General features: G+C 43.2%; 1 protein-coding gene across 1 annotated transcript in view; it reads right to left on the reverse strand.

Moving 5' to 3' along the window:
- Positions 1 to 27,627, reverse strand: part of fam20a (FAM20A golgi associated secretory pathway pseudokinase) — a 62,756-nt gene that overhangs the window by 20,152 nt on the left and 14,977 nt on the right. Inside the window, exons 3-5 of the mRNA XM_080209596.1 lie at positions 14,687 to 14,862; positions 10,518 to 10,568; positions 7,832 to 7,910 (exon numbers count right to left, since the gene is read on the reverse strand). Coding sequence (XP_080065722.1) covers positions 7,832 to 7,910; positions 10,518 to 10,568; positions 14,687 to 14,862 — 306 coding nt within the window. The remainder of the gene's footprint in view (positions 1 to 7,831; positions 7,911 to 10,517; positions 10,569 to 14,686; positions 14,863 to 27,627) is intronic.

A 27,627-nucleotide genomic window follows, 5' to 3' on the forward strand; every position in this document is an offset into this window, starting at 1 on the left:
TTTTAAGGACACAGGCATTACTATCCCCTTTTGCTTTGCACCATCATCACTTTTGCAATTCAACCTCTTCACCCAGTTGTACAATGTCTTTAAGGGATAGCTGGATGATATCATTCAAAGAGAAGTGTGCCATGTAATCCAGTTTTATTTTCACTTCATCTTGCAAGCTGAATATAGCACAGCTCTGAAACCTGCAAGCTCTCTGCCTTTGTATAAATGCTCCCATTTGGCTTGTCTGAATAAATGAACCTACAATGTGTTTGCCAAATCGCTTATGTGATTGTTATATCATTATAACATGACATGGTGTTCAGCTGTGATCAAGCACTGTTACATAAGAACATTGGAACTAGGAACCGGGAAGGCCATTTTGCACCTTGATCCTGCTCCACCATTCAATAAGATCATAGCTGATCTTTTCATGGACTCAGCTCTACTTACCAGCCCGCCGACTCACCACAACCCTTAATTCCTTTGCTGTTCAAAAATCTGTCTATCGATTGTTGCAACAATTTAAATACAGATGCAACCTAGTGGCCCGCCTTAGATCATGCTATATGGCATAAGACAACTCTTGACATTTTGGTCAGATCACAACAAAGATGAAGTGTAGAGAGCTTTGAGAATGCAGCACACTGAATGCACAGAAAAGTTTTGAAGACACATTGCTTAAGTAAAGAGCTGGTAAGCAGATGGATCGCTCCTGGTGAGATTGCAGCACATAGCCTGTCAATTCAGTGAGTGTGATAGTACATTTGCAAGAACCAACACCGCATTAGCTCAGCTGAGAAAGGCCAGTGACCAGGGTGTGGACCAAATTCATTGCAAGTGAGGGTCAAGCAAAAGCATGTGGAAGCAGCCATAGTGACACTCATCCCTGTAGGAGAAGGAAAGTCAAAAGTAATTAGCCAAATCGTCCACAAAATTTTGCAGTTTGAATTGGGATGCTGGTGACCCAACTATCTGATGTCAAAACATTTAAACAACATGGTTTCTGGATTCAGATGTGTCTGAACCAAACAATCAAGCCATAAGTATTCACCTAGCAAATCAGAATAAAAGTCTACACAGACTGACATATCTGGACTAACAGTAGAAGAGCTAAAGGATCCCAAAAAGATGGTCCAAAGATGTGCAGGTTAGGTTGATTGGCTATGGTAAATTGCCCCTTAATGTCAGGAGGATTAACAGGGCAAATACATGGAGTTACGGGGGTAGGGCTGGGCAGACTTGTTGTCGGTGCAGGCTCGATGAGCCACATGGCCTCCTTATTTATCGAGGCAAGTTCATGTCATTTTGACAACAGCTTACAGAACCTGTAGACCGCTTTGTCAGCAGAAGCAGGGAAATGGGTTCACACTGTGATTTTTCAAACACAGAGCCGGCAGACAGAATTGGTGATCACATCCACTCCCATTCCAGAAAGAGCTGCTAAACACGTCCAGTATGTATAGCATCGAAGATCCACTTGGAGATGAACATAAATACAAAGTGATCCTTGCCGACAAATGCAGCTTACAGATCCAAATCACAACCTCAGTTGCTGATCCACTTACCAGAAAATCCATGTGGATTGTGTGGCCTTCCACATGCATCAAGGAGATGCCCAGCTTTCCAGCAATTCTGCAAAATCTCTAGCAGAAGGGCCATTGACAGCGGCAGTGAACTCGAGCACAGACTGGTGTAGCTACAAAGAGCCATGCACTGATCCAAACGGACCATATACAATGGGAACCTTCAAGCGATAAGAATGACCATTCGGTGTCCCATCAGAAACATGTACATGAGGTGACTCGCAAACCAGAAAATGATGCTGATACGCACAATGAGACAAAGAACAGTGAACACATGTTTCACATTGTCAATCTCATGCAGGACATTGATACCATTTCACTCTTCAGTTTTTCTGCCCTAAGAAAGTTGGCAATTACTGAGTATTGACAAAGATTGACGCAGGGGAAAGTGCCACCATACTACCCCTGCGGATTCTACAAGTATCCACAGAAATGGACGGCCAAGGTAAAAGCCACTGTTGTGAAACTCTCAGCGAACAGTGTTTACTAATTCCGTGTGCAGAGTCCATAGTCCTTGAGTGCCAGTTCAATCAGTCCTCTTGGAAATCTGTAACTGACTTACAACGATTTCAACGATAACCCACTACTGTCGGACCAGCCTCAGTCCTCTCGGATATCACAGATGTTCTAAAGGTCCAGCAATTACAGATCTATCACCATGCCATGAGCTTACACCAATGACAATCCATGGAATTCATCAGACATCACAAGGAAAATCAACTAAAAGAAACTATTCTTATCACTTCAATTCACAATCTAATATTAAAATACCCTACAAGGGAAGGTGACCAATATGCATGATAGAAACGCAGATACAGAACTGCCAGGTTTACTGTTGGGACAACAAATTCACATCCAGGATTCCACAGAACATATGAACATAGCATATGTTCTTAGCTGGAGTACTATGTGCAGTTTTTGTTGCTGCACTTGTGGAAGGATATATTGGCCTTGGAGGGAGTGCAGAGGATGTTCACTGGGCTGAAACCAGAGATGAGGGGGTTGGACTATGAAGAGAGACTAAATAGACTGGGTCTGTACTCGTTGGAGTTTAGAAGGATGAGGGGGGATCTTATAGAGACGTATAAGATAATGAAGGGGATGGATAGGGTAGAGGTAGAGAGATTCTTCCTGCTTAGAAAGGATGGCAGGACTAGAGAACATAGCCTCAAGTTAAGGGGGGGGGCGCAGTTTAGATCAGAGTTGAGGAGGAACTCCTTCACTCAAAGGGTGGTGAATCTCTGGAATTCTCTGCCCGTTGAAGTGGTGGAGGCTACTTCGCTGAATATATTTAAGTCACGGGTAGACAGGTTTCTGATAGACAGGGGAATTAAGGGTTATGGGGAGAAAGCGGGAAAGTGGAACTGATCCACTTCAGATCAGCCATGATCTTATTGAATGGTGGGGCAGGCTCGATGGGCTGGATGGCCTACTCCTGCTCCTATTTCTTATGTTCTTATGTAACTTGAGAAAATACTCAAGAGTGACAGCCTCCACAGATCACTGAGAGCAATTACAGACACCTCCAGATAATGTTACTTCTACAAGGTCTGCACCAGCAGATTACCATTTAGAAACCATGATAATTGACTGTAAACAGTTATAATTCTTTGGAAGTGTAGGAAAAAGTATCTTTAAAAAGAAAGGGGGATGTTGTATATGCTTTTATGAGATAGCTGCATGACATCACAGGAAGTGAGGTATGTCATGTGATCCAGCTTTAGTTTTGCCTGTGAATAGAACACAGCCTGTCCTGATACCTTCAAAATTTTAGTACAAATGTTCACATGAGGGTAGAATTTCCACGGGGCATTCTGATGATCTCCACTTTCATTTCAGCAGGAATTCCAGAGAAACAGCTTTTACATTTATTCATGCCATTGCTTGGGGTGCTGCTGTCAATACTGCACCAGGATCTCAGGCTTGGAAATTTGACCAGTAACAGTTTCCAATTAAAGAGGAAGTAAGGTATTAATCTAACTGCTGCTTGCTTCAGTTGGATTTGTGGGCGAAGCCATAAGCTCTCCATGTGTGGCAGTGGAATCATGGATTCCTTTATTCCAGAACGATTGACAGTTCAGGCTGCAGGATGAGGCTGTAAGTCACATCCTTTCATATAACCGGTTACCTCTGATCTCTACTATAGAGAAAGTCCGATACTGCCAGTGAACACATTTCCTTTTGTTGCTTGACCTAACTTTTTAAAACTGTTCTGTTATGCAGAAATCTCTTTCAACATTGACTGGTTTGAGACATATAATTGTACTCTCAAATTAATCAAACTGTCTCCAATGCGTTTGAAGATAGAGTATGTAATTAACTTAAATGCCTTTGATATAACAAGTAAAGGATTCTCCTCATTTGCTATTTGTAGAAAAATTATAATCATGTTCTTTATAGTTTTGCAACAAACAGCAAAATGCAATGACTCTTCCCATAATTAGCTCCTTTTTAAATTCCCTTATGGGACATGGATATTGCTGCAAGGTCAACATTTATTGCAGATCCTTATTTACCCTTGACGATGGTGATGAGCCCCCATCTTGACAACAGCTGAGAGGCTCACTAGGCCATTAAGAGCCAACCACATTCCTGGAAGTCTGGCCTTACATTATTAGCCAGACCAATCGAATGGCATGGCTCCATTCCAAAAGGACATTAGATACTTGTTGTGTTTTCTGATGGCATGGGATGGGTTCATTCAATGAAAAGCTGAGCTATACCAGCTAGTCCCATGTTCAATATCCAACTGGGGCCACATTAGCTGACCTCAATGGAGGCAGCCATTCAGAGGGTTCAATCAGCATCATCGAGGCTGTCTCAGGGAGGGGAGATGAACAAGGCTTCCAATTCCTGATAGATATTCAGTAGTCATGGCTGGAGTGCATGCAAGGTCAAGACCAGGGTCAGTTGTGATGACCCGAGTGGTCAAATAGTCTGACAGAAAGCCATTCAAATATGGCGGGGGCAGTGGGGGCGCAAAAAGGAATGTAGTGGAAATAGGGCATAGTACAGTCAGCAGGATTGACACCATTCTTTACAGCAAAAAGTGTGAGTTCAGCATGTTGTCTATCTAGTACCAGGGCTCAGGACTTTATTTGGGCTGGAGAGGGACTTGTAGTGGAAGCAGGAGGACCCAGTCGTCATGGCTTACATAGGTAGCAATTCCGTTGGCAGGACAAAGAAGGCAGCACCAAATTAAGAAGCAGAACCTCAATGGTCATAATCTCTGGATTGTTACCTGAGTCATGTGCAAATTGGCAAAGGAAAAATCAAATTAGGGAGATGAATCCGTGGCTTAAAGACTGGTGTGGGAGAAGTGGGTTCCAGTTTGTGGGGCACTGGCACCAATACTAGGGACAGTCTATGGCTGAACTGTGCAGGGAGCTGTGTTCTTGTGAACTGCATAAATAGAGAAACAAAAATGTTTTAAGCAAAATAACGGGGGCAAGGGATCAATTTGGTAAGATATGGTCAATAAAAGAGCAGACAAAGAGCAAAAGATAAAGATACTATTCCGGGAGATGAAAAACAGACCACGACAGGAAGGGATAGAGAGTACAAATTTAGCAGTAAATCAACAGGTGAGACTAGATGCTATTAAAGGAATAAAAAGATAAAGCTAAAATCTCTGTACTGAATGCACATAGCATTCAAAACAAAACAAACTGAAAGCGCATATAGAATAAATAAGTACTATTTGATAGTGATTACAGAGACCCAGCTGCAGGAAGACAGATTGGGATCTTAATATTGAAAGGTACAAGATATTTATGAAGGAAGGAAGTGAGGAAGGGGTGTGGTGTGGGGGTGGGGTAGGAGGCGGTGGAGAGGAGGTGGGTGTACAGGCAGGAGTCTCTGTTAGTTAATGATGGTATTAGCACAATAGACAGGGATGACCTAAATTCAGGAAACCAGGATATGGAAATGTTTAGGTAGAGATGAAAAACGGAAAGGCAAAAAGTAACTTGTGGGAGTACATGTACAGACCCCTTAACAGTAACCACATGGTAGGGTGGAGCATTAGGGAAGAAATAAATGGAATTTGTCAGACAAGTACAGCAGTAATCGTGATAGATTAATTTACATATAGGTATCCAACTGGACAGGTTGGATGGACAGAAAGAGCCTAAATAAGGTGTTCATTGAATGTTTTTGAGATAATTCCTTTTAACGGCAAGTTCTGCAGTCAGAGAGCAGATCAAACCTGATCTGGTATTCTGCAGTAAAGTGCGAGTAATTAATGATCACACAGTGAAGGCACCCCTAGGTGGTTGTGACTATCAGATGATTGAATTTTACATTCAGTTTGAGGGAGAGAGGAGTGGGTCTGAGGCTGTGGCCAGAATTTTACCGTGGGAATTGGAGCGGGTGAGAGGTGGACAATGGAACAATCCATTGACCATGGGTGGGATTTTACGGTTTCAGGACAAGCGGAGTCATAAAATCCTGCCCTATGTTTTTAGACTTAAATAAGGAGAATTATCAGGGCATGAAATTGGAGCTGGCTTAAGTAAATTGGCAAATTAGGGTAAGGGATAGATCATGAGAGATGTAGTAACATAAAACCTTAGAAAATAGGAACAGGAGTGGCCCATTCAGCCCTTTGGACAGGCTGGACTTGTATCTGTTGGAGTTTATAAGAGTGAGAGGTGACTTGATTGAAATCTTCAAGACCCTGAAAGGTCTTGACAAGGTGGTTGTGGAGAGGATATTCTCTGCTGTGGGAGAATCCAGAACTAGGGGTCAGCATTTAAAAATAATAGATCACTCATTTGAAATGGAGATGAAGTGAAATTTGTTCTCTCAAAGGGTTGTGAGTCTTTGGAACTCTCTTCCTGAGAAGTTGGCGGAAGCTAATTCCATGAATATTTTTAAGGCAAAGGTAGATAGATTCTACCTACCCCAATGGATGATCGGGGATAGGGAGGATGAAGATTTGAAATTACTATTCAGTCATAATCTTATTAAATGGCGGAGCTAGGGGAATTTAACAGTAACTTCATTGCAGTGTTAACATAAGCCTCACTTATGACTAGTAAATATACTTTAAAAAACTACTTTAAAAGCAGGCTCAAGGGGCTGAATGGCCACCTCCTGCTCCTTGTTTGAATGTAATGCGAAGACTTAGCAATGGAATGATAGCCAAATGAGTGATGTCATTGAGTATGCTCAGCACATTTAGTCTCATTCATAGAATCATAGAATCTCTACAGTGCAGAAAGAGGCCATTCAGCCCATTGAGCCTGCACCGATCACAATCCCACCAAGGACCTATTCCTGTAACCGCACCTATTTACCCTGCTAATCCCCTGACACCAAGGGACAATTTAGCATGGCCAGTTCACCTAACCTACACATCTTTTGAGTCTGGGAGGAAACCAGAGCAGCCGGAGGAAACCCATGCAGACATGGGGAGAATGTGCAAACTCCACACAGGCAGTGACCTGAGGCTGGAATTGAACCCCCGTGCCTGGCACTGTGTGTTAACCACTGCGCCACCCCAGTTCACAGTTGAAAACAGTGCCTTTAAGAATAGTGGGAAGGAGACAAAATTGGTGAGTGTTTTAAAAAAGAAACTGATTATTTTCAATAAAACAAACCCCAGGAACTAAAAGTAGAATGATTCATCTCACAGCATGAATTTAACACTCATCTCTCAGCAGCATCTTTGGGGTTTGGTTTAAGCATGTAGACATTACAGGACAGGTTCAATATCTTACTTGTGCTAGGTGGCTCGATGGCACAGTGGTTAGCACTCCTGCCTCACAGTGCCAGAGGCATGGCTTCAATTCCCAGCTTTGGTCACTGTGAGGAGTCTGCACGTTCTCCCTGTATCTGTGTGGGTTTCCTCCGGGCACTTCAGTTTCCTCCCACAGTCTGAAAGACGTGCTGGTTAGGTGCATTGGCCATGCTAAATTCCCCTCAGTGTACTCAAACAGGTGCCGGAGTGTGATGCGTAGGGGATTTTCATTGCAATGTTAATGTAAGCCTACTTGCGACACAAATAAATAATATCCTTTCCCATTTGTATGTTTGCAACTGTGATAAAGTAAATACAAAATATGATGATTCACTCCAATATGGTAGGGACATGAGGGTGGGAGGCAAGTCTTCCTGTTCCGCGGGAATGGGAGCGGGTGAGGGGCGAACCATGGAAAAGTCTGTTGACCTCGGGCGGGATTTTCCAGAGGTGAGTGTGGCCGAGTGTTTAATTTGCAGTAAGGTTAAATGTGGGTGCTGGTGAACTAACTTACTTCATAGGCTTGAACATGGCTTTTCCAAAGTTCTTAAATTTTAGAAGTAGTTTCAGATGGACTCCACTTGGCTTCACAACTTGCAAGAGAGAAAAAAAACAAGAAGATTGCAAGTTATAACAGATAAAATAGCGTTCCATATCGTATATATTATCTCCATTTGAACTCTGCCTTCAGATCCCACTCATTATCCAAGACAAACACAGTATAAAAAAACTTGAGAGCTAAGTTGTGGTGGCTTTAGAACAGAGAAACCACTTTGGGTTTTATAATGAGGGGCAGACTGAACACATCCTTGTAGTTTTAAGTGGGAAATCCACATCTTTTGCCCATATCTCTTATTATTTAGTTATAAGCTGTAATTCTCATGGTTCAGGGAAAAGTGCTGCCTTCCGCAGAATGATGCAGAAAGTTCCAAACAATTAAAATAAGTGCAGCTTTGCTTGTGCATTTCAGATTCAACAAAAGCTACCATTGGCGCCAAGCAAAACCAGTTTACACATAGATGCCACAACCCATGTCATGACCTTGGATTTCAGGGCGCGATTTCAATGCTGGATAAGCTCATGCTTCCTAATCATCAACTGTAGAACCTTATACACCTGTCACTTACTGTCCTATCTGCACACCAGTACCAGATTGAGGTAGCAAGAATGTCAAACTGGGGAATTCAGTTCTAACATTAACTCTCCACCATTACTGTACAGAATTGGGATCAATCACGTAATCAGAAATATACCATATTATCAGGTGCAGAGGTCTAAGGACATCATTGTGCTTGGGAAGCCAGTAGCGTCCTGTGAACCAACTATAAATACAATGAGCCAATTTAGCATAATGGGGTAAGAATGCTCACTTTGGGACAGATGTGTGAAGCACCTCTGGACTTGCAATTTTGGTGCATATAGCCTGGATCATATCATCAGTTCTTTACAACCTTAAACGTGGCAGAAAGTTATTAAACACATGGTCTTGCTTTTATTTTATGTTGGTGGCGGTGCAATCTTGGAGGATAAGAATAATCCTACTAAATTGGCAGCTGAGCTGTTTACTGATCTGACAATTAGCGTACGTCACAGCAATTCTGCTAATTTGACCTTTGCCATTCTGAACTTTTAGTCCAGGATGACTGGGGTAGCGTGTTTCAGATATTCCTCTTTACTCCAAGGGCTATGGGGGGAAAAGGCAAGGGAATGGCACTCAGTGAATTGACGTTGCAAAGAGCCAGGACGGACACAACAGCCTCCCTCACTGTAACCATTCTAAGATCCTATGAAATGGATACATCTTCTAAGCAGCTATATAACAAATAGCTTCGTCAATATTCCTAAATTTCATGTCATAAAGTGATAAATTTTTAGTTTGACTTTTAAACTATTCCCCACATAGGAAGCAAGCTTTGTGCAGTTTGGTAAGACTTCCTGTTGAGTAAGGGAAAAATAGCACGCCTGGGGTCAGTGGTTCTATAAGATACAGACCTGCTGTGAGCTTTGTACTGATTATTTTATTAAATTCATTTGTAGGACATGGGCATCTCTGGCTGGCCAGCATTTATTGCCCATCCCTAATTGTCTGAGGGCAGTTGAGAGTCAACCACATTGCTGTGTAGGCCAGACTAGGTAAGGACAACAGATTTCCTTCCCTAAAGGACATTAGTGAGCCAGGTGGGTTCTTATGACAATCAGCAATGGTTTCATGATCATCTTAATTCCAAATATTTTTTATTGAATTCAAATTCCACGTCTGCTGTGTCGGGATTCGAACCCGGGTCTCCAGAACATTAGCCGAATTTCTGGATTAATAGTCTAGCAATAATACTATTAGGCCATCTAAACTTTAGATAGTAGGAAAACAACAGCATATTTATAGATTTAACTCCCCCAATTCTTTAGGGGTACACAGAGTCTGTATCTGCAGGTTGGGCTCCAATTTTTACCTGCCTCATGTCAAATCAAATATCTAATGGGCACACATTTGGGCACAAGGCCCACTTCTCTACTTATCTTAGACACAAGCACCACGTTATCAGCTTCAAACAGTGTTTGTGTTCTACTGCCATGAAAAGAAATCATGCTTGTGTATGTGTTGAAAGTAGCGTTTATTTATATGAGTCATTTGTACGACTGTCTAACGTTAAACAGATTTCTATGCAATCAGCCATACCAAGCAGTGAACAAGGGTGAAAGGGTTACACATTTAAAACAAATATCCTTCCATAACAAGCAGGGTGCTGAACAACTTGTCAGCAGATTTCCTTGTCCCTAACCATGACTCTGAAAAAGTTGCTGATGTGCTAATAGTAACAGTGAGCCTTAGCCGCAAGTAACACAAAAATCAAGTTGCTTTTATTTTTCTCATTTCTGTTGACTCATGTATCTCTTTCCTGCAGCAAGAGCAGAAACAAAATTTACTTTAAACCAGCTCAAATAGTGCAGGCACTGCACAAATTAAAATGACTTAAAAGGGCCGAAAGGACCCAAATTCCAAAAAAAAATCAGCTGGTTTTAAAGTTTGAAACTATTTGCTTCATTTTGTTCATGGATGTGTAGAATATATTTATTAATATCAAGATTAAGTTTGTTGCTTCTGGGCCTTCTGCTAAACTGGGATATGAGGCTGCATTGTGATCCTTTTGCTGGGAATCAAATAACTGTTCAGGATAGAGAAGGTTAAATGTCTCTCATACCTTCTTTACAGTTGCATCGCCCATCCAAAGCCTTCTCGTCGTATGTGTAATCTATAAAATATGTAAAATGACACTTTATTCATAACATAATTGCAAAGATTAAAGATGAATAATCTAAGAAGCCGATAGTGTGTCATTTTGGATCTCTGTGAAGTAGTTCATAATTTGGAAGGATCATTTAGGGTGGCACGGTGACACAGTGGTCAGCACTGCTGCCTCACAGTGCCAGGGACCTGTGTTCAATTCCGCTTCAGGTCACTGTCTGTGTGGACATTCTCCCCATGTCGGTGTGGGTTTCCTCCGGGTGTTCCAGTTTCCTCCCGCAGTCCAAAGATATGCGGGTTAGATTGGCTGGCCGTGCAAAATTGACCCTAATGTCAGGGGGGATTAGCAGGATAAACGTGTGGGTGTTATGGGAATAGGGCCTGGGTGGGATTATGGTCAGTACAGACTTGATGGGCCGAATGGCCTCTTTTTGTACTGTAGGGATTCTATGATTGTATGGCAAGCGACACTGCAACTTCAGGGTACAACTGGAATCTGTTTCCATAACACAGCAAATGTCAGAATCGCCAAGGAGGCTACCTGACACAGATGAACTCCAAAACCAAGTTTCAAAAGTGTTCAGTGAGTCAGCTTGACCTCCTGGGCACTTCCTAAACGTAAGCAGAGCTTATTTAAAAGCTTCAAGTAAGCAGGCGCTCCCATCTGCAATCCACACGCAAATCCACTGGAGTGGAGCTCTTTCTTGGTTACACGGGTTAGATTCTCCAACAGGCTGCATGATTAAGGTGCTGCCAGCTAGGAGTGTGACTGTAGACGTTGGTTTTCAAAAGTCTTTCTTTGAAATGGTCAACCTAAGAATGTATTAAAGCACTCAATAACTTTCTTTAAAGTTTTATTTTTTAGGTACGAAATCTTTTGAATAAAACGAATCTAATCTGCGGCATCTTGGTAAAATATTCAGTGAAAGCAACCTCTGTTCCCAATAAAAAAAAACAGGCTGAAAAAGGGAAAAAAACAACTGGCTTTGCACAGCTGCTACTACCAGACTTCACATCTAACTGCTGATTCCTGTGTGTTGCTGGCACTAACCTTTAATAACCTGGTATAATTCATTACCCCGTCAACTCCTCCGTATTTCATGTAGAACTCCTAGAGAGAAAAGGTCTAATCCACTTCATGTCCAATCCCAGAAGGTACAGGACAATATTTGCAAACCTTTGTGCAACCCAGGGGACGATTCTCCCATTCTGACCTGCTCATTTTTTAGCACCTTGGGCCAGGAGAATCGCGTTTGGGCCGATTTGCAGGATTTGTGCATGCGTTCCTGATGTGTGCGTATCTCTGAGCCCCGGATATCTGGCCCAGTTGGGACCATGCTGGAAACCAGCGGGACCAGCAGGTAAGTCGTTTTAATCTTATTTTAATATTATTTGAATGTCATTATCAGGTCCAGGAGTGAAGTCTTTGGGCCCCATATCATCTTCCACCCCAGTCAGTTTCACTCTGGCATGGTTCAGATTAACTCCTCACTTTTGGGGAACTAGGGACAGACCCTACTGGAGTGAAGGAGGGGTCAATCAGGGCCCCACAGTGGGTCAGGTGGTGGCGCTCTCTGGGTATGGGCACCCTGGCAGTGCCAGCTTGTGCCTCTGGCATTGCCCAAGGGGCAAACTGTCCATGCCCCTTGACACTGCCAGCGGGCATGGGGCAGTGCCGAGGGGTTGGAGCCTAGAAGCAATCAGTGGGGATGAGGGTCCTGCTGGCACTCTGCCATTGGGATCGTTTGGGGTTGGAGGCAGGCCAGCGATTGGGGCAGGTGGTCTGCCAGGATGGGGGATGGGAGGACCATCACTGCTGGGGAGGGAGCAGGGGGAGGTTGAGCTGGCCCAGGAATGCTCCTGGGGGTGGGATCAGGCTGTGGGCAGGTGGGGGCCCCAGGCTGGCCAGCTCGATGCAGGCAGACAGTTTGGGGCCACTGTGCATGCATGATTGTGACATTGCACAGAGTGTGGGAGATTCAAATCTGAACTCCCACTGAAAAAAACAATTGTGATTTACATCACTTTTCCCATTAATTAGCACTTAGAACGTTTTTGGGAGATTGCCTCCCCACTCCAGTTTCTCTTCTCGACATAAAACATCTATTTAGTTCACCCTCTGAAAATCTGCTGCTTTTACGCATTGAGCAATAAACAGTTTAAAATTTGAATGAACAGTACCTGAAGTAATGAATGAACTGACCAATTTATTACACAGGGCACTGTGCCAGTGCTAAAGTACTAACACACTTTGAAAGTTATTCAGAACTTTTCATATCAAACTGCCTACATTGGTAAGACTGGAATTGATGTGGTCTTTGGTTCATTCCCTCTCCTGCAGCAGGTATCATGCCTTAAGAGGGTGTTGGCGACCACAGACATCCAGTGGCTGGGTACATGATTATGTTTGGCAGAGTATTGCAGCTTGCTGTTGCATTCTGCTGACCAGGAAACTCCCACACTTAACAGCTGCACATTGGAAGGATTTAGAGGCTGATAATTAGCCATGTTATGAATGGACCTTCCATAGCCAACGTGCTGAAGCAGATGGTGAACCTGGAGCTTCTGGCCCAGTAGTAGGGGTGCTACCCACTGCCCCATAAGATGCCCCCCCCCCCCCCCCACCGGCTTTAGCTTATGAATAGTTTTGCCTGAACTCCGCTCAAACCTTCATTTTAGGTCTACATGTATCAAACAATTGATGATTTCTTGTACTCCAACAATAGTAATTACTTTTTACCAGTGTACGAGCATTCCAAATGTCACATCTAGATCATAGCATCCTTACAATGCAGAAGGAGATATTTCAGCCCATCAGGTCTGAACCGACAACAATCCCCCACAGGCCCTAATTTCCATAACCCCGTGTATTTACCCTGCTAATCCCTCTGGCGCTAAGAATCAATTTAGCATGGCCAATCAACCTAACCCACACATCTTTGGGCTGTGGGAGGAATCTGAAGCACCCGGAGGAAACGCATGTGGACACGGGAGAATGTGCAAACTTCACACAGATAGTTCCCCAAGGCCGGGTTTGAACCCGGGTCCCTGACGCTGTGAGGATGCAGTTAACTGCTGTGCCACCGGATTATGTAAAGTAACACAAGACTTACATAATCATGGAGTCACTATTCATTTCCAGTGTCCTCCCTGAGACTACAATTACACATTTTAGATCAGCACCAAGTGCTGCTGATGTCTGAATGAGCTGAGATTAATCCACACAAAAAAAAACGCCTTTGACATTTTCAGTACTTTTATTGCTATCTAAAAAATGATTTAATTTTCCCTGGGTGATGATTTGCTTTAAATGTGGAAACAAAGAGTATTAAATGTTATAGATTGGGAAATATTTCAAACAAAACCTCATTATGACTAACCTTTACTGCTCCCAGCTAAAAGTCAGGACTGCACACCTTACATATTACGTAATTCCCAACGAATTTACCAGAAACCCTTGTGATAAGCTCGTCTTGTGATTTTCCTTACAAGTCCTCTTCCTTCATCCACTGTGCCTCAAGATTGTGAGTCACAAACAGCTGGTGAAGTTGGAATTTTCCCCTTGCAGTTTGAGCACACACCCAGTGAATAATGAGATGAAGTGATGTTCAGAATGGAAAGTGGTTTAGAACAGTCAAGCATGAAAATTTTGAACATTAACATCATTTGAGAGGACAGTGGCTGAACAGACCTGGATTTCCAAGCTGTTGTAGGGTTAATGTTTTGCAGTGCTCAGTAGAAAAGCCACCCATACCAGGGGGCCAGAGGGAATGTCAGAGCAGCCACTCCACTGGGGGTGGAGGGAGGGAAATGTCACAAAACCTCTCAAAAGCTGAGCTGCAATCAAAACTGCGACAACAAAGAGATTTGTCCTGTGTTTCCCAAAGCTGGAGTTTACAGTCTCACTTTTGTACTGGCAATGTAACTTAGCGCAGAGTGGGAGGAGGCTCATATGGAATAGAAATGATGCAGACCAGCCAGGCGGAACAGCCTGAGAATGTCCTGAGCACCCAACGCACTGGGGTGCAAATCCCAGGAGGCCATCACGTGGGTTTGTGTCAATGCAATACTATTGTAGCCAAAGACGCCTTTGTCTATTTATAAGGGGATTATGAGATTCCTTACCAGCTTCACTGATGTCAAGGACAGCCAGGTCTTCAAGCAGACGATCGAGAAAGGGGTCTGATCGCGGGTACAATGCATAGCGATCAATGGCTAAGTGAAACTTCAGCCAGTTAGAAGCCAGGTAAACTTTGGAGCTGTAATGTGTACCTGTTAACTCCCCGGCCCGTGCTCTTTTCCTTTGTATGGAACACAAAACAGAAAACAAGTTATAATTAGTGAACTGCTCAGTGAGACAATTCTTAGGATATGTGTCTAACAGTTGCATTAAAATTAAAAACTTGCTTTACTTTTTTTTTGTTTTCTTTATTTTAAGCCTGGTTTCGCTTGGCCAAGTAAACAAAATTGTATCAGAGATCAATAATTATGAATTGGAGATTAACGGTGGCACAGTGGTTAGCACTGCTGTCTCGCAGCGCCAGGGACCCAGGTTCGCTTCCCAGCTTGGGTCACTGTGCAGAGTTTGCATGTTCTCCCTGTGTCTGCGTGGGTTTCTTCTGGGTGCTCTGGTTTCCTCCCACAGTGCGAAAGATGTGCTGGTTAGGTGCCTTGGCCATGCTAAATTCTCCCTCAGTGTACCCGAACAGACACCAGAGTGTGGTGACTAGGGGATTTTCACTGTAACTTCATTGCGGTATTAATGCAAGCCTACTTCTGACACTAATAAATAAATGGAACTAATGCAATTAAAAGGACCAGCAACCCCAATGTATTGATGGACTTCTAGATGGAAAGTATTAACATTCTTTAAACGTGAAATTCCGACTAAATAATAGCTGGGAAAGTAAAAACAAAATTAAATCCCTCATAGGGGGTTTTTGAAAGAAGAGTAAATAAAAGATTTAATATTGCTCTAAGGAATTTTTTTGGCTGAGGTTTCCCACAGGTGCAGGGGCAGCAACACAAACAACATTTGTCCTGGCGCTTGTAGAATTCACTTCTGTCTGTGCTATGATGACACCTTCAAATCTTCCCACTCTTCAACCTCATTAATACAGCTCTGACATGGAGTAAAATTCCATTTTGCACCTGTGGAATATTGAATAAGTTTCTACTTAATTACCTTGAGCAAGAGCTTAACAGAAATTTATTCAGCCGCCCATTCTTCAAGGAATACAAATCCTTAAATTAAGGCTAAACCAACAGGAATAAGCTCTTTGATTCAAAACCCATAGTAAGCACAATGTTTATTTGCCAAAGTCATCGAATGGCACAAAATTTGATGGCCCTTGGCACTGAAATGGTTGCTATGGAACACACAAAAGGTGAGAGTTTGCAGCATTTCCACTAGTCCCAGCTGGCAGGATCAGTCGATTTTGGCCCTTGTTGAGTACGTACAAGATGTTCCGGAATTGTCCGTTGTACCTGTACCTGTCTGCTGTCACTGTGAGAAGAGAATAATGTACAGGTGCAGCTCGAAAAGGCTTTATTCAGCTGGAGAGTACAGGCAGTTTCAACCTAAACAACTTACAGGTTTTGAAATAAGGCTGCTATCTGGGCACCATGTTCTGTTTCACAAGTAGAGTGGCCAAATAGCCTGTAGGAGGTGAATGCAAGCGTGTGAAGGTCACTTCCGGCATAATTGTGTGTGAATGTTTAACAGAACTGGAGTCCACATGATTTACTGTATGCTATCTCCACTATGGAGTTGCCAGCGACAGAAAACCTAAGCCTAGGCAATATACCTTCCATTGACGCTTGGCCTAAAGTTACAAGAGCTTGGACTCAACTTGACAATAATCTCTGCCTGGTTTCAATACGTTGGTGATACAGGACGTCAATGCTCTAACTGCTTAGAACTCTGTTCCCTGATCAATAGGGAAGAGAGTGCAGGAGTACAGATACATTGGACACCAATAAGTTTGTTGCAGCTGGGCATTGCTGCATTAAGCTTATCCAGCCCCCACATACCCTCAAATGACAAAAGATACGCCAGAGAATGGCATGGATTAGTCACTCACCTTAATGGTTGTATCATACACAGAGCTGTCTCATGACTCAGTTAAGGGGATACTTGACACTTTATTCCAATAGCCTCTCACTGACACTCAAACCAGCAATGTTATTGCCAATGGGAACAAGGAGTGATAGTCAATATCTTTTTACAAAGGTAGGGGTGTCTAAAACTAGAAGGCATAGATTTAGTGTGAGAGAGGAGAGATACAAAAGGGTTCAGAGGGGCAACTTTTTCACATAGATGGTGGAGAGTGTCTGGAACAAGCTGCCAGAAGTAGAAGATGAGGCCGGTACAATTTTGTCTTTTAAAAAGTGTTTAGGCCATTACGTAAGTAAGATAGGTGTAGAAGGATATGAGCCAAACACGGGCATTTGGGACTAGCTTATGTGTTAAAAAAAGGGGTGGCATGGACATGTTGGGCCGAAGGGCCTGTTTCCATGCTGTAAACCTCCATGACTCTATGAGTGCAAGATTATTAACTGCACACTGAAGACATGCCAAGGACATGCATAAGGCTGGTGACTGTAGTGGAGCTCTAGAGGTGGCCATTGCTAGCTGCTTTCTCCTTCAGCTGGTTGCAGGACAGGGAGCTGTCCGAGAATGAAGGCAGCAGGACGCCTCACTGATCATCTGCATATTCATGGGAAGGAAAGATGGGCACAGACTTGACTGGTTTGACTTCAGAAGCCCCAAATATGAAAATATTGCTGGGTGGCAGAGAGGCAGGTACAGATATTATACTGTTTGTGCCACTTTACATCCCTTGTCGCCCTGTGCTTGCTCATATTCTCAGGCAGACTGAGTACAGGTGAGCACTGAATGGTTCCCATTGTGCTGTGTACTCCAAATGACATTCCCAGAAAGTGAGCCGTTGCCACCACAAGAAATACAGACTCAGCTTTAAAAGTCAAATTACATGAATGCAAAGAACAAGTGGCAGGTTTGATGCAGAAGATAAAAATATAGTTTGTTTCCAATGTTTGTTAGTGGCTATGCTGATTTTAACAGTATTCATTGTGTTTGTGCATTTTAAGTATACAGAGATCACATTGTACAGCCATGGATGGGTGTGTAGAGCTATGTTGAAATGTGCATTCTTGAATTTATTGCTGCTTTGTTTAAAAAAAATTGTCTTTATGCTGACTGTAACTTTTAGATAAAGGTACCAATTACTAATACATTATTGTCAAGTTACAACAAGTTCAATTACCTTCCTGTCAATTAATTACAGTACTTAAAATGCAAGTGAGAACAAGCATTGCACATTTTTAAGAGAACAACATAATTTATGAAAACCTCTAATACGTTTCATTATTAGCACCTCAAACAAAAAAAATTACAGTGCGTCTGAACAATATTTCTATATCATAAAACATGCATCATTTGTGGACAGCTAAAAATGCTTTTTCAGCTGCTGCCTCATAGCACCAGGGACCTGAGTACAATTCCCAGCTTGGGTCACTATTGGTGTGGAGTTTGCACATTTTCAATGTGTTTGCATGGATTTCCTCCCACAGTCCAAAGATGTGCAGGTTAGATGGATTGGCCATGATAAATTGGCCCTAGTGTCTGGGGGATTAGCTACAGTAAATACATGGGGTTATGGGGATAGGGCATGGGTGGGATTGTAGTCGGTGCAGACTCATTGGGCTGAATGGTCTCCTTCTGTGTATAGATTCTATGACATGTAAGGACCTGTTTCAACTACTTACCATTCTCAGATCTAACAGTGAACAGCACATGTTGATTTTGATTTATTATTGTCATATGTATTAGTACAGTGAAAAGTATTGCTTCTTTTGTGCTATACAGACAAATCGTATGGTTCATAAAGGAGAGGATGCAGAATGTAATGTTACAGTCATAGCTAGGGCGTAGAGGAAGATCGAGTTAATGTAAAGTAGTGTCCATTCAAAAGTCTGATGGCAGCAGGGAAGAAGCTGTTCTTGAGTCAGTTGGTACATAACATTTGTATCTTTTTCCTGATGGAAGAGCATTGATTTGTAAGGAAGGTGCCCTTAATAATCCACATGGTCCTTTATCATCAGTGATCATTTACCTTGTTATTTGCCAGAAATTCCATAAAATCAACCACAGAAAATTTCCTGGCAAATTCTGGGCTGTCTACATGTTGTCAAGTTTTCAGCAACACAGCATCATTCTGATCACACGATTATTATTACAAAGAAAGAAATTGCATTTATGTGGCACCTTTAATGATCTCAGCATATTCCGCAACATTTCACAGTGAATGAAATATGCTTAAAGTGTAATCACTGATGTGTAATCACTGTTGAAATTTGGCAAACGCAGCAACCAATTTGCATATGTAACAATCCACAAACAGCGATGTGACAATGATCTGATTCTTTGCTTCCCTTTCATGTCAGTTGAGACATTGTAATATAGAGTCAGAACGCTGGGAAGAAGCATCTTGTTTCGCTTTGAAATAATGCCACATCCTCTGAGTGGGAAAGCAGGGCATGGTTTCACTTCTAATCCAAAAGACAGCACCGTTAATGGTGCAATGCTCCCTCAGTGCTGTATTAAGGTATCAGCCTAGATTTGCTGCTCAAGTGCCGAGGGTGAGACAACAATTGACCCCCCCAATCCTCTCTCACACACTTTCTGGCTCAGGTAAGAGTGCCACCAACTGTACCAACTGAGCCTTAGAGCAATTTCCATCAACATGACTATCTGGAAACAATATAATAGTCATATTAATACCAATCAATATGAAATGTAACCATCTTACACAAAAATAAGAGCTTTCATTTGTTCATCCCCGTCTTTTACTCTTAATTAAACTAATAGAAGTATCAGTTTAATTTAATAGTCATTTGGTATTACAGAATTTGAGTATTGCTGACAAAAGAGAGTGCAAGTTTTTCATTTTGCACTCATCAGGACAATTCAATAGGGCTTGCAGTGCAGCTGACCTTCACATGCATTTCCTTTGCAGACAATAGGCACGTGTACACACACTGCACATTTTTCAACTAAACAGAAGCTTAAGGGACAATCGTTTCCTGGGTCATTCCCCAGGGTTTAAATTTAAAATAAGCTTGGAAATTAATTGTCAGTTGTTAGTTAATGGGGCAATCTCCATAGCAATATTTCTATCAATCAGACTCAACCATTCAGTACTCTCTTCCAAAGCAGCATAAATTGTTGTTCCCTTTACAATTTGGTATTTTTGCAAATTGTTCCAAAGGCTAAGATGAAAAGCTTTGGCAGCAAGCCTCTCTACTCAAGTTAAATTTTTACTTTTTTTTACTGTTATAATTCACTTTAGGGGCAATTCGTCCATCCTGCGGCACTGATTTTTTAATGCAGTGAGCTGGGAGATTTGAGCAGCACCCAATCTGCGGGATTCGCACCGGGAGTCAAGCCCCGATTGTGTTTACCAGCGCTGGTGGCGTCAGCTCCGCATGGGTGCTCCCTGGGCATTGACACCTTGGCACTGTTCAAGTGGCAAAATGCCAATGCCCAGGGGGCACCTTGGCACTGCTCATTGGTCAGTGCTAAGGGGGTGGGGCCTAATGGGGGGCAATCGGTGAGGTGTCCCATTTCCACTCAGTAGTCGGGATCGGTGGAGGAGTGATGCCGCTGATGTCTGGGTCAGTGGGGAATGGGGATGCCAGCAATGTCAGTGGGGGGTGGGAGTGAGAGGCCAGCAATGTCAGTGGGGGGTGGGAGTGAGAGGCCAGCAATGTCTGTGGGATTGGTTGGGAGTGAGAGGCCAGCAATGTCTGTGGGAGTGGTTGGGAGTGAGAGGCCAGCAATGTCTGTGGGGGGTGGGAGTGAGAGGCCAACAATGTCTGTGGGAATGGTTGGGAGTGAGAGGCCAACAATGTCTGTGGGAATGGTTGGGAGTGAGAGGCCAACAATGTCTGTGGGAATGGTTGGGAGTGAGAGGCCAGCAATGTCTGTGGGAGTGGTTGGGAGTGAGAGGCCAGCAATGTCAGTGGGGGGTGGGAGTGAGAGGCCAGCAACCTCTGTGGGAACGGGTGGGAGTGAGAGGCCAGCAATGTCTGTGGGAGTGGTTGGGAGTGAGAGGCCAGCAATGTCCGTGGGGGGTTGAGACCAGCGATCTCAATGCTGGGAGGACTTGTTTAGCAGTATCCCAGAGATCTGCACATGCACAGTGGCCCGCTCAGCATGCTGATTTCAGTCTCTTCAGCTGGAATAGGCACTGCCCCTTGACTTCTGGGGGATTCATGCTAGTGACCTCTGCAGTGCACAAAGGGCGGGAGATTCATTTGAAAACTCTGCTAAAAGCACTAGCACGACTTACTCCAGTTTTCATGCAAATTGAACATTTAGAATTTTTCTGAGCAAATCCCAGCGTTTACCTTTTGTTGCATATGCTATTTGTAAAATATGTAGCTTTGAAACATTTTATTCATCTTATTTTCTGTCCTTCCAAAATTCCATAATCTATTTACTTGGTAGTCCAAAATTTGTTCCCAATCAGCCTGTGACTATTTGAGAACAGGCTGGTACCAGCCAAATTACAAACATTGTCTTGGACAGAACCAGGTTCATCTTTGGTGCTTCCGAGCATCTAAACATATGATCAAGTATTTTCTGTAGGAGGGATTGTCTGCAGTGCTAATAGCCCTACTCTGCCAAATAAAACAACACAGAATGCGTTCGTGCAAATAGTAGAAAATAAGGAAATCAAATTGTACCAAATGTAAATAAGCTAGTGTCTGTTAGCGAGTCTGGCTTTTCTTTATATTATCAATATAATTATGCAACTAAACTCACCAGAAAGACTTGCTTCAATAGGACACAACTAAAATGTTTAGTAAATGAACAAAAGAAGGCCACCAACAAAGCTGCCCATATTTTCATATCATTACCATACTTGATTCAAGAACATGTAAACTATGTCGTGACTCAGGATCACTAAGCCAAACTGAGGAGATTTAGTGGCAATGGGTGAAATTCTGCTTCTTTCCCAAACAAATCAATATCGCCAAATACATGGGTGGCCATCAACTTCCCAGTTCTGGGGCAAGAGAAGACAAAATCCAAAAATACCTACTTTAAATACTTCAATGATACAATTTCACTTTTCTGGTACGGGGGGCAGTGCCGGTTCCTAGGGAGCTGTGCCAGGAGGCAGGTCCCTTCAACCCCTCCTCCCTGCCCCTGAGGACTGTATTTAACTGTGCCCCCAGCAAGCTCTCTTGCCAGGTTCATGTTGATCCAGACTTTTTTTGTAAACCTCACCGAAGTGATGTCACATTGGCAGGGGAGGATATCCGAATGTGGGCGGACGATACCGCAGGCAAGTCCGATAACAACGTTAAAATGTATTTACCTGGAGTTCCTGCCATGCATTATGTCACAGGTGGGGCAGGGTTGACGATTGCGTCATGAAAGATCTCACTGGCACGCGTTGTTTTTTTAATCGCTCATGAGAATTTGCGCCTCTATTGCCATTTACGTCTGTGGCAAAATTGGGTGCAAAGTCTTGGCCAAAGGGGTGAAAAAGCATTTGTGAAGTTTTTTTTAAAGCAATAATATACTTTATTCATAAAATATCTGAAAGAATATAACAAACATTGCAATGAGTAAAAGCAAATTACTACGGATGCTGGAATCTGAAACCAAAAAAGAGAAGACACAGGAAAATTTCAGCAGGTCTGGCAGCATCTGTAAGGAGAGAAAAGAGCAGACATTTCAAGTCCAGATGACCCTTTGTCACAGCTCATTTCAAACTGGCCACGAAATAAAGTGCAATAATATTCAGGTTCTCCACATACATCATGTTGCACTCTGAGGTGCTTCAATACAATTGTGATACCTGTAATGTTCACTGTATACCTTCAATACAACTCATACAGCTCAAGGGAGCTCGATACAGTTCCACTTCTCTCAGTTCACTTTGGCTGAAATGCTTTGAACAGTGACCTTCCCCATTGTGCCTCTGTGACAGCTGCCCCGAACTTTCCACATTAACTTCATTGCAGTGTTAATGCAAGCCTACTTGGGACACCAATAAATAAACTCAGTACATCCCTCAGCATGTAGTCTGGGGCTTCGGAATGTGCATATGAGTGCAACACTCATACGAGGATAACTTTTTGTACTGGAAGACTAACAAGTTTCAGACAGACCAAAAAACGTCTCTCACTGAGTTGATGATCTTTCAGCAGCAGTTGATGTCTGTCTTAGTGTGTGTCCCTGGGAATAGCCCTTAGAGCACAGAGTCACAGAGAAGTTTGGGATGAACCACCTCAACTCTCTCCAGACCTTCTTCGTAAAGGCACATTCCACAAGGAGTAGTCAACAGTCTCTTCCCCCCCAGTTTCCTCAAGGGCAAAGCGCAGATGGGGTGAGACTCCAGAAGGGTCTGATAGGGAAGACTTTTCTCACCACTAGCTAGGACCTCTGTGAAGGCAGCAAACTTTAAAAAAAATTGTTCTACTCCCATTATTAAATTTACAAAACCAATGCATCGAGTGGACCAGGCAGCCTTGAATAGACCTCCCTGCTTTTCCAAATCTAAATTCAAATTGAATCCAATTCATGGTCCCCACAAGAGACACATTCAAGATCTAAGCTGACAAGAAAAGGCATTGCACCCTAACTTGGGCTTAATTGCACTCTTGACTTAGCCAAAAGACCAAGGAGCACATCCCTGCTCGGTAAACATGGCAGCAAATATCGAGAAAAGGACCTCAAAGTGTCTCCGTGTAGCTGAATCAGAGGCCTAGGGCAACTGTTATTCCATTTTATATGAGTTCCCAAGTGCAACATTGTTGTACAAACAGGAAATTCCCAGCCATCACACCATCTTGCTCCTCTACAAGTGAGTCCTATGAAGCTTGAGCAGGGAGCATCAAAGATTTCAAAAAGAATGAAGAAACTTCTCTTTAGCATATTAACAATGCCTAAAATATCATAACTTACTAAACACAAGTTTCCTTGTTCTTTTCTCACATGGTAACAATATGACATCATGGTGTAAATATTAAAGATACTGAGGAAATTCAAGGTGAGTGGACTTTCACCCAACATCATTTTTCCTTGATGGAGTCAATTGGTTCCAATTTCATACCTAAAATCATTTGGAGTAACAATGGCTTTGTACACCTATGTTATGTGGATGATAACAAGAGCCCATTTTAGATAGGCTGCCCATCCATTATGACCAGTGTTACACTAATACGCAACATCAAAATTAGTTTCAGTGTCATTAACCGTTCCTCACATCAAATCTTTTTATTTTCTCTGCCCCCTTCCCTCCTTTCTCTCCTCCCTTTTCTCCCTCAGTGCTCCTTTCTCTGTCTGCACTCCCTTACTCTCTTTCTCTCTTCCCTTCTCTCCTCCATCATCTCCCTCTCACTCTCTCCTGTCATACATTTCTTCACGTTCAGCACTTTCAATTTCTGAGATGTTCTGGAACATATTGTGTGATCACATACTATTATATCCTTTGAGTCCTGACTTCCAATAACTAATATTGCTGGTAGCTCATTTGGTTCTTATAAAGCACTGGATTGCATAGAAAGTGAAAATGTGAATAATTCTTGAGCACTTTTAAATTGAATATTATCTGTAAGATTAACCTGTTGGTTAAAGTACTTAAAATTCAAAAAGTGTCGCTTCACAGCAAGAACTAATGAAGCCTGATAGCTTCATGACTCATAGCAGATTTCTATATATGCAAAATACACAGCATATCTATGAGCAAGCATCAGGACAAGACTATTTAAAACTAGTGACCTTGCTTCTGATTTGTTTTTTAAATACCAAATGATGGGCACTGTGTGAACATGTAAATCTGTTTCACTCAAATCATTGCAACCCACCCTTACTCATTTTTAAATTGATGTCTTAGTCAGTGCGTGTTCCTTGCTGTAGCTGATTGAATGACACTTGGAAAATTAGCAGCAGCCATCATTACTTAGAGAGTTTGCACTCTTGCCAATGGTAATCAACAGTGACTATGAAATCCCCATAGGATGAGCCAAATTCCAGTGCTTCGGTATAAGCAGGCATTCACACAAATAAACTTCAGTCCCCATCCAGAATCTAAAAAAACTAGGAGGTTAACAGTGCAGATACAGCAAGAGAGAATCTTCATCTTCAATGCTGTTACTCCAGTAGCAGTGTGTTTCAGAATTTCACCTTCGTTTTCTTTGTTAAAAAAACATTTCTTGGCCTTTTGACTAAGGCCAAGCATTGGATCAAGACCAAGATGGGGTGCAGTGCTTTGTCTTGTCAGCTTGCATCTTGTTTGTCTCTCTGGTGGGGACCATGAATTGGATTCAGTTGGAATTTGCATTTCTGCTTTGGGGCAAACAAATAATGGATTTGGGCTCGTCAGGTCCACTCTGCCCACTGGCTTTGTAACATTAAAAACGCCATGTGATATCCATAAATGGTTGGAGGCACTGGGTACTGCAATGGCACTGGGCCCTACTAACATTCTGGCAATAGTACTGAAGACTTGTGCTCCAGAACTTGCGGCTCCCCTAGCCAAGTTCCTCCAGTACACTTACAACACTGGCATCTACCCGACAATATGGAAAATTGCCAGGTATGTCCTGAACACAAAAAGCAGGATAAATCCAACCCAACCAATTACCGCCCAGTCTACTCTCGATCATCAGTAAAGTGATGGAAGGGGTCATCAACAGTATGATCAAGCAGCACCTGCTCAGCAATATCCTGCTCAGTGACACCCAGTTTGGGTTTCGCCAGGGTCACTCAGCTCCTGACCTCATTACAGCCTTGGTTCAAACATGGGTGAAAGAGCTGAATTCCAGAGGTGAGGGAAGAGCAACAGGTCTTGATATCAAAGCTGCATTCAGTTAAGTGTGGCATCAAGGAGGCCTGGCAAAACTGGAATCAATGGGTATCAGCAAGCAAACACTCCATTGGTTGGAGTCATACTTGGCACATAGGAAGATGGTTTTATTTGTGGAGGGTCAGTCATCTCAGCTCCAGGACATGTCAGCAGGAGTCCCTCAGGATACTGTTTTGAGCCCAACCATCTTCAGCTGCTTCATCAATGACCTTTTCTCCATCATAAGCTCAGAAGTGGGGATATTTGCTGATGATTACAATGTTCAGCACCACTCATAACTCCTCAGGTACTGAAGCAGTCCATGTTCAAATGCAACAAGATCTGGACATTTTCCAGGCCTGGGCTAACATGTGGCAAGTAGCATTTGCACCACACAAATGCCAGGCAATGACCATCACCGATAAGAGACACTCTAACCAGCGCCGCTTGACATCCAGTGGTGTTACCATCACTGTATCCCCCACTGTCAACCTTGGGGTTACCATTGACTAGAAACTCAACTGGACTCGCCACATAAACACATTGGCTATAAGACAGGTCAGAGGTTAGGAATACTATGACATAAGAACATAAGAAATAGGAGCAGGAGTAGGCCATCTAGCCCTTCGAGCCTGCCCCGCCATTCAATAAGATCATGGCTGATCTGTCGTGGCTCAGTTCCACCTTCCCGCCCTCTCCCCATAACCCTTAATCCCCTCTCTTATCAAGAACCCATCAACCCGTGTCTTAAAAATATTTAGCGAGGCAGCCTCCACCACTTCAACGGGCAGAGAATTCCAGAGATTCACCACCCTTTGAGTGAAGAAGTTCCTCCTCAACTCCGTTCTAAACCGCCCCCCTTTATCTTGACGCTATGCCCCCTAGTCCTACTGTCTTTTTTGAGCGGGAAGAGTCTCTCCACCTCTATCCTATCCATCCCATTCATCATCTTATACGTCTCAATGAGATCTCCCCTCATTCTTCTAAACTCCAACGAGTACAAGCCTAGTTTATTCAGCCTCTCCTCATAGCTCAACCCCCTCAACTCCGGTATCAGCCTAGTAAACCTCCTCTGCACCCCCTCCAAGGTCAAAATATCTTTGCGCAGGTGCGGCGCCCAAAACTGCACACAGTACTCCAGCTGCGGCCTCACCAATGCCCTACACAGCTGCAGCAAGACCTCCCTACTTTTATATTCAATCACCCTCGCTATGAAGGCCAGCATCCCATTCGCCTTCCTGACCACCTGCTGCACCTGCAAGCTGGGTTTTTGCGACTCATGCACAAGGACCCCAAGGTCCCTCTGCACCGTTGCCTGCTGCAGTTTTTCGCCACGTAAGTAATAGTCCTTCCTACCATTATTCCTACCAAAGTGGACCACCTCACACTTGCCAACATTAAATTCCATTTGCCATTTCCTGGCCCATTCGCCCAGCCTATCTAGATCCTTCTGCAGACTCTCCACACCCTCCGCACAATTTGCCGTTCCCCTAACTCATTTCCTGACTCTCCAAATCCTGTGCACCATCTACAAAGCACAAGTCAGGAATGTGATGGAATACACCGCCCCCCGCCCAACTGGTCTGGATGGGTGCAGCTCCAACAACACTCAAGAAGCTCCGTACCATCCAGGACAAAGCAGCCTGCTTGATTGGCATCACATCCACAAACATCCAAACATCCACTCCCTCCACCACCGACACTCAGTAACAGCCGTGTGCACTATCTGCAAGATGTACTGCTTCAATTCAAAGATCCTTAAACTGCATCTTCCAAACCCACGGCCACTTCCATCTAGAAGGACAAGGGCAGCAGATACATCGAAACATCACCACCTGCAACTTCCCCTCCAAGCCACTCACTATCCTAACTTGGAAACATATCGCTGTTCCTTCATTGTTGCTGGGTCAAAATCCTGGAATTCCCTCCCTAATAGAATTGTGGATCAATCCACACATGTGGACTGCAGCATTTCAAGAATACAGCTCACCACCACCTTCTCAAGGGCAACTAGGGATGGGCAATAAATGCTGGCCAGCCAGTGATGCCCATGTCCCACAAATGAATATAAACAAAGTAGTAAAAATATTTTTTCAAAAAGGGCGAGTGAAAGAAATTGAATCTTGAAATCCTAACCTACACACTACAGACATACTGAAGATTCATTTTCCTTACTCG

This window comes from Carcharhinus amblyrhynchos, chromosome 21 (assembly GCF_965287045.1).
Source record: "Carcharhinus amblyrhynchos chromosome 21, sCarAmb.v2.hapA, whole genome shotgun sequence".
In the NCBI taxonomy this organism is placed as follows: domain Eukaryota; kingdom Metazoa; phylum Chordata; class Chondrichthyes; order Carcharhiniformes; family Carcharhinidae; genus Carcharhinus; species Carcharhinus amblyrhynchos.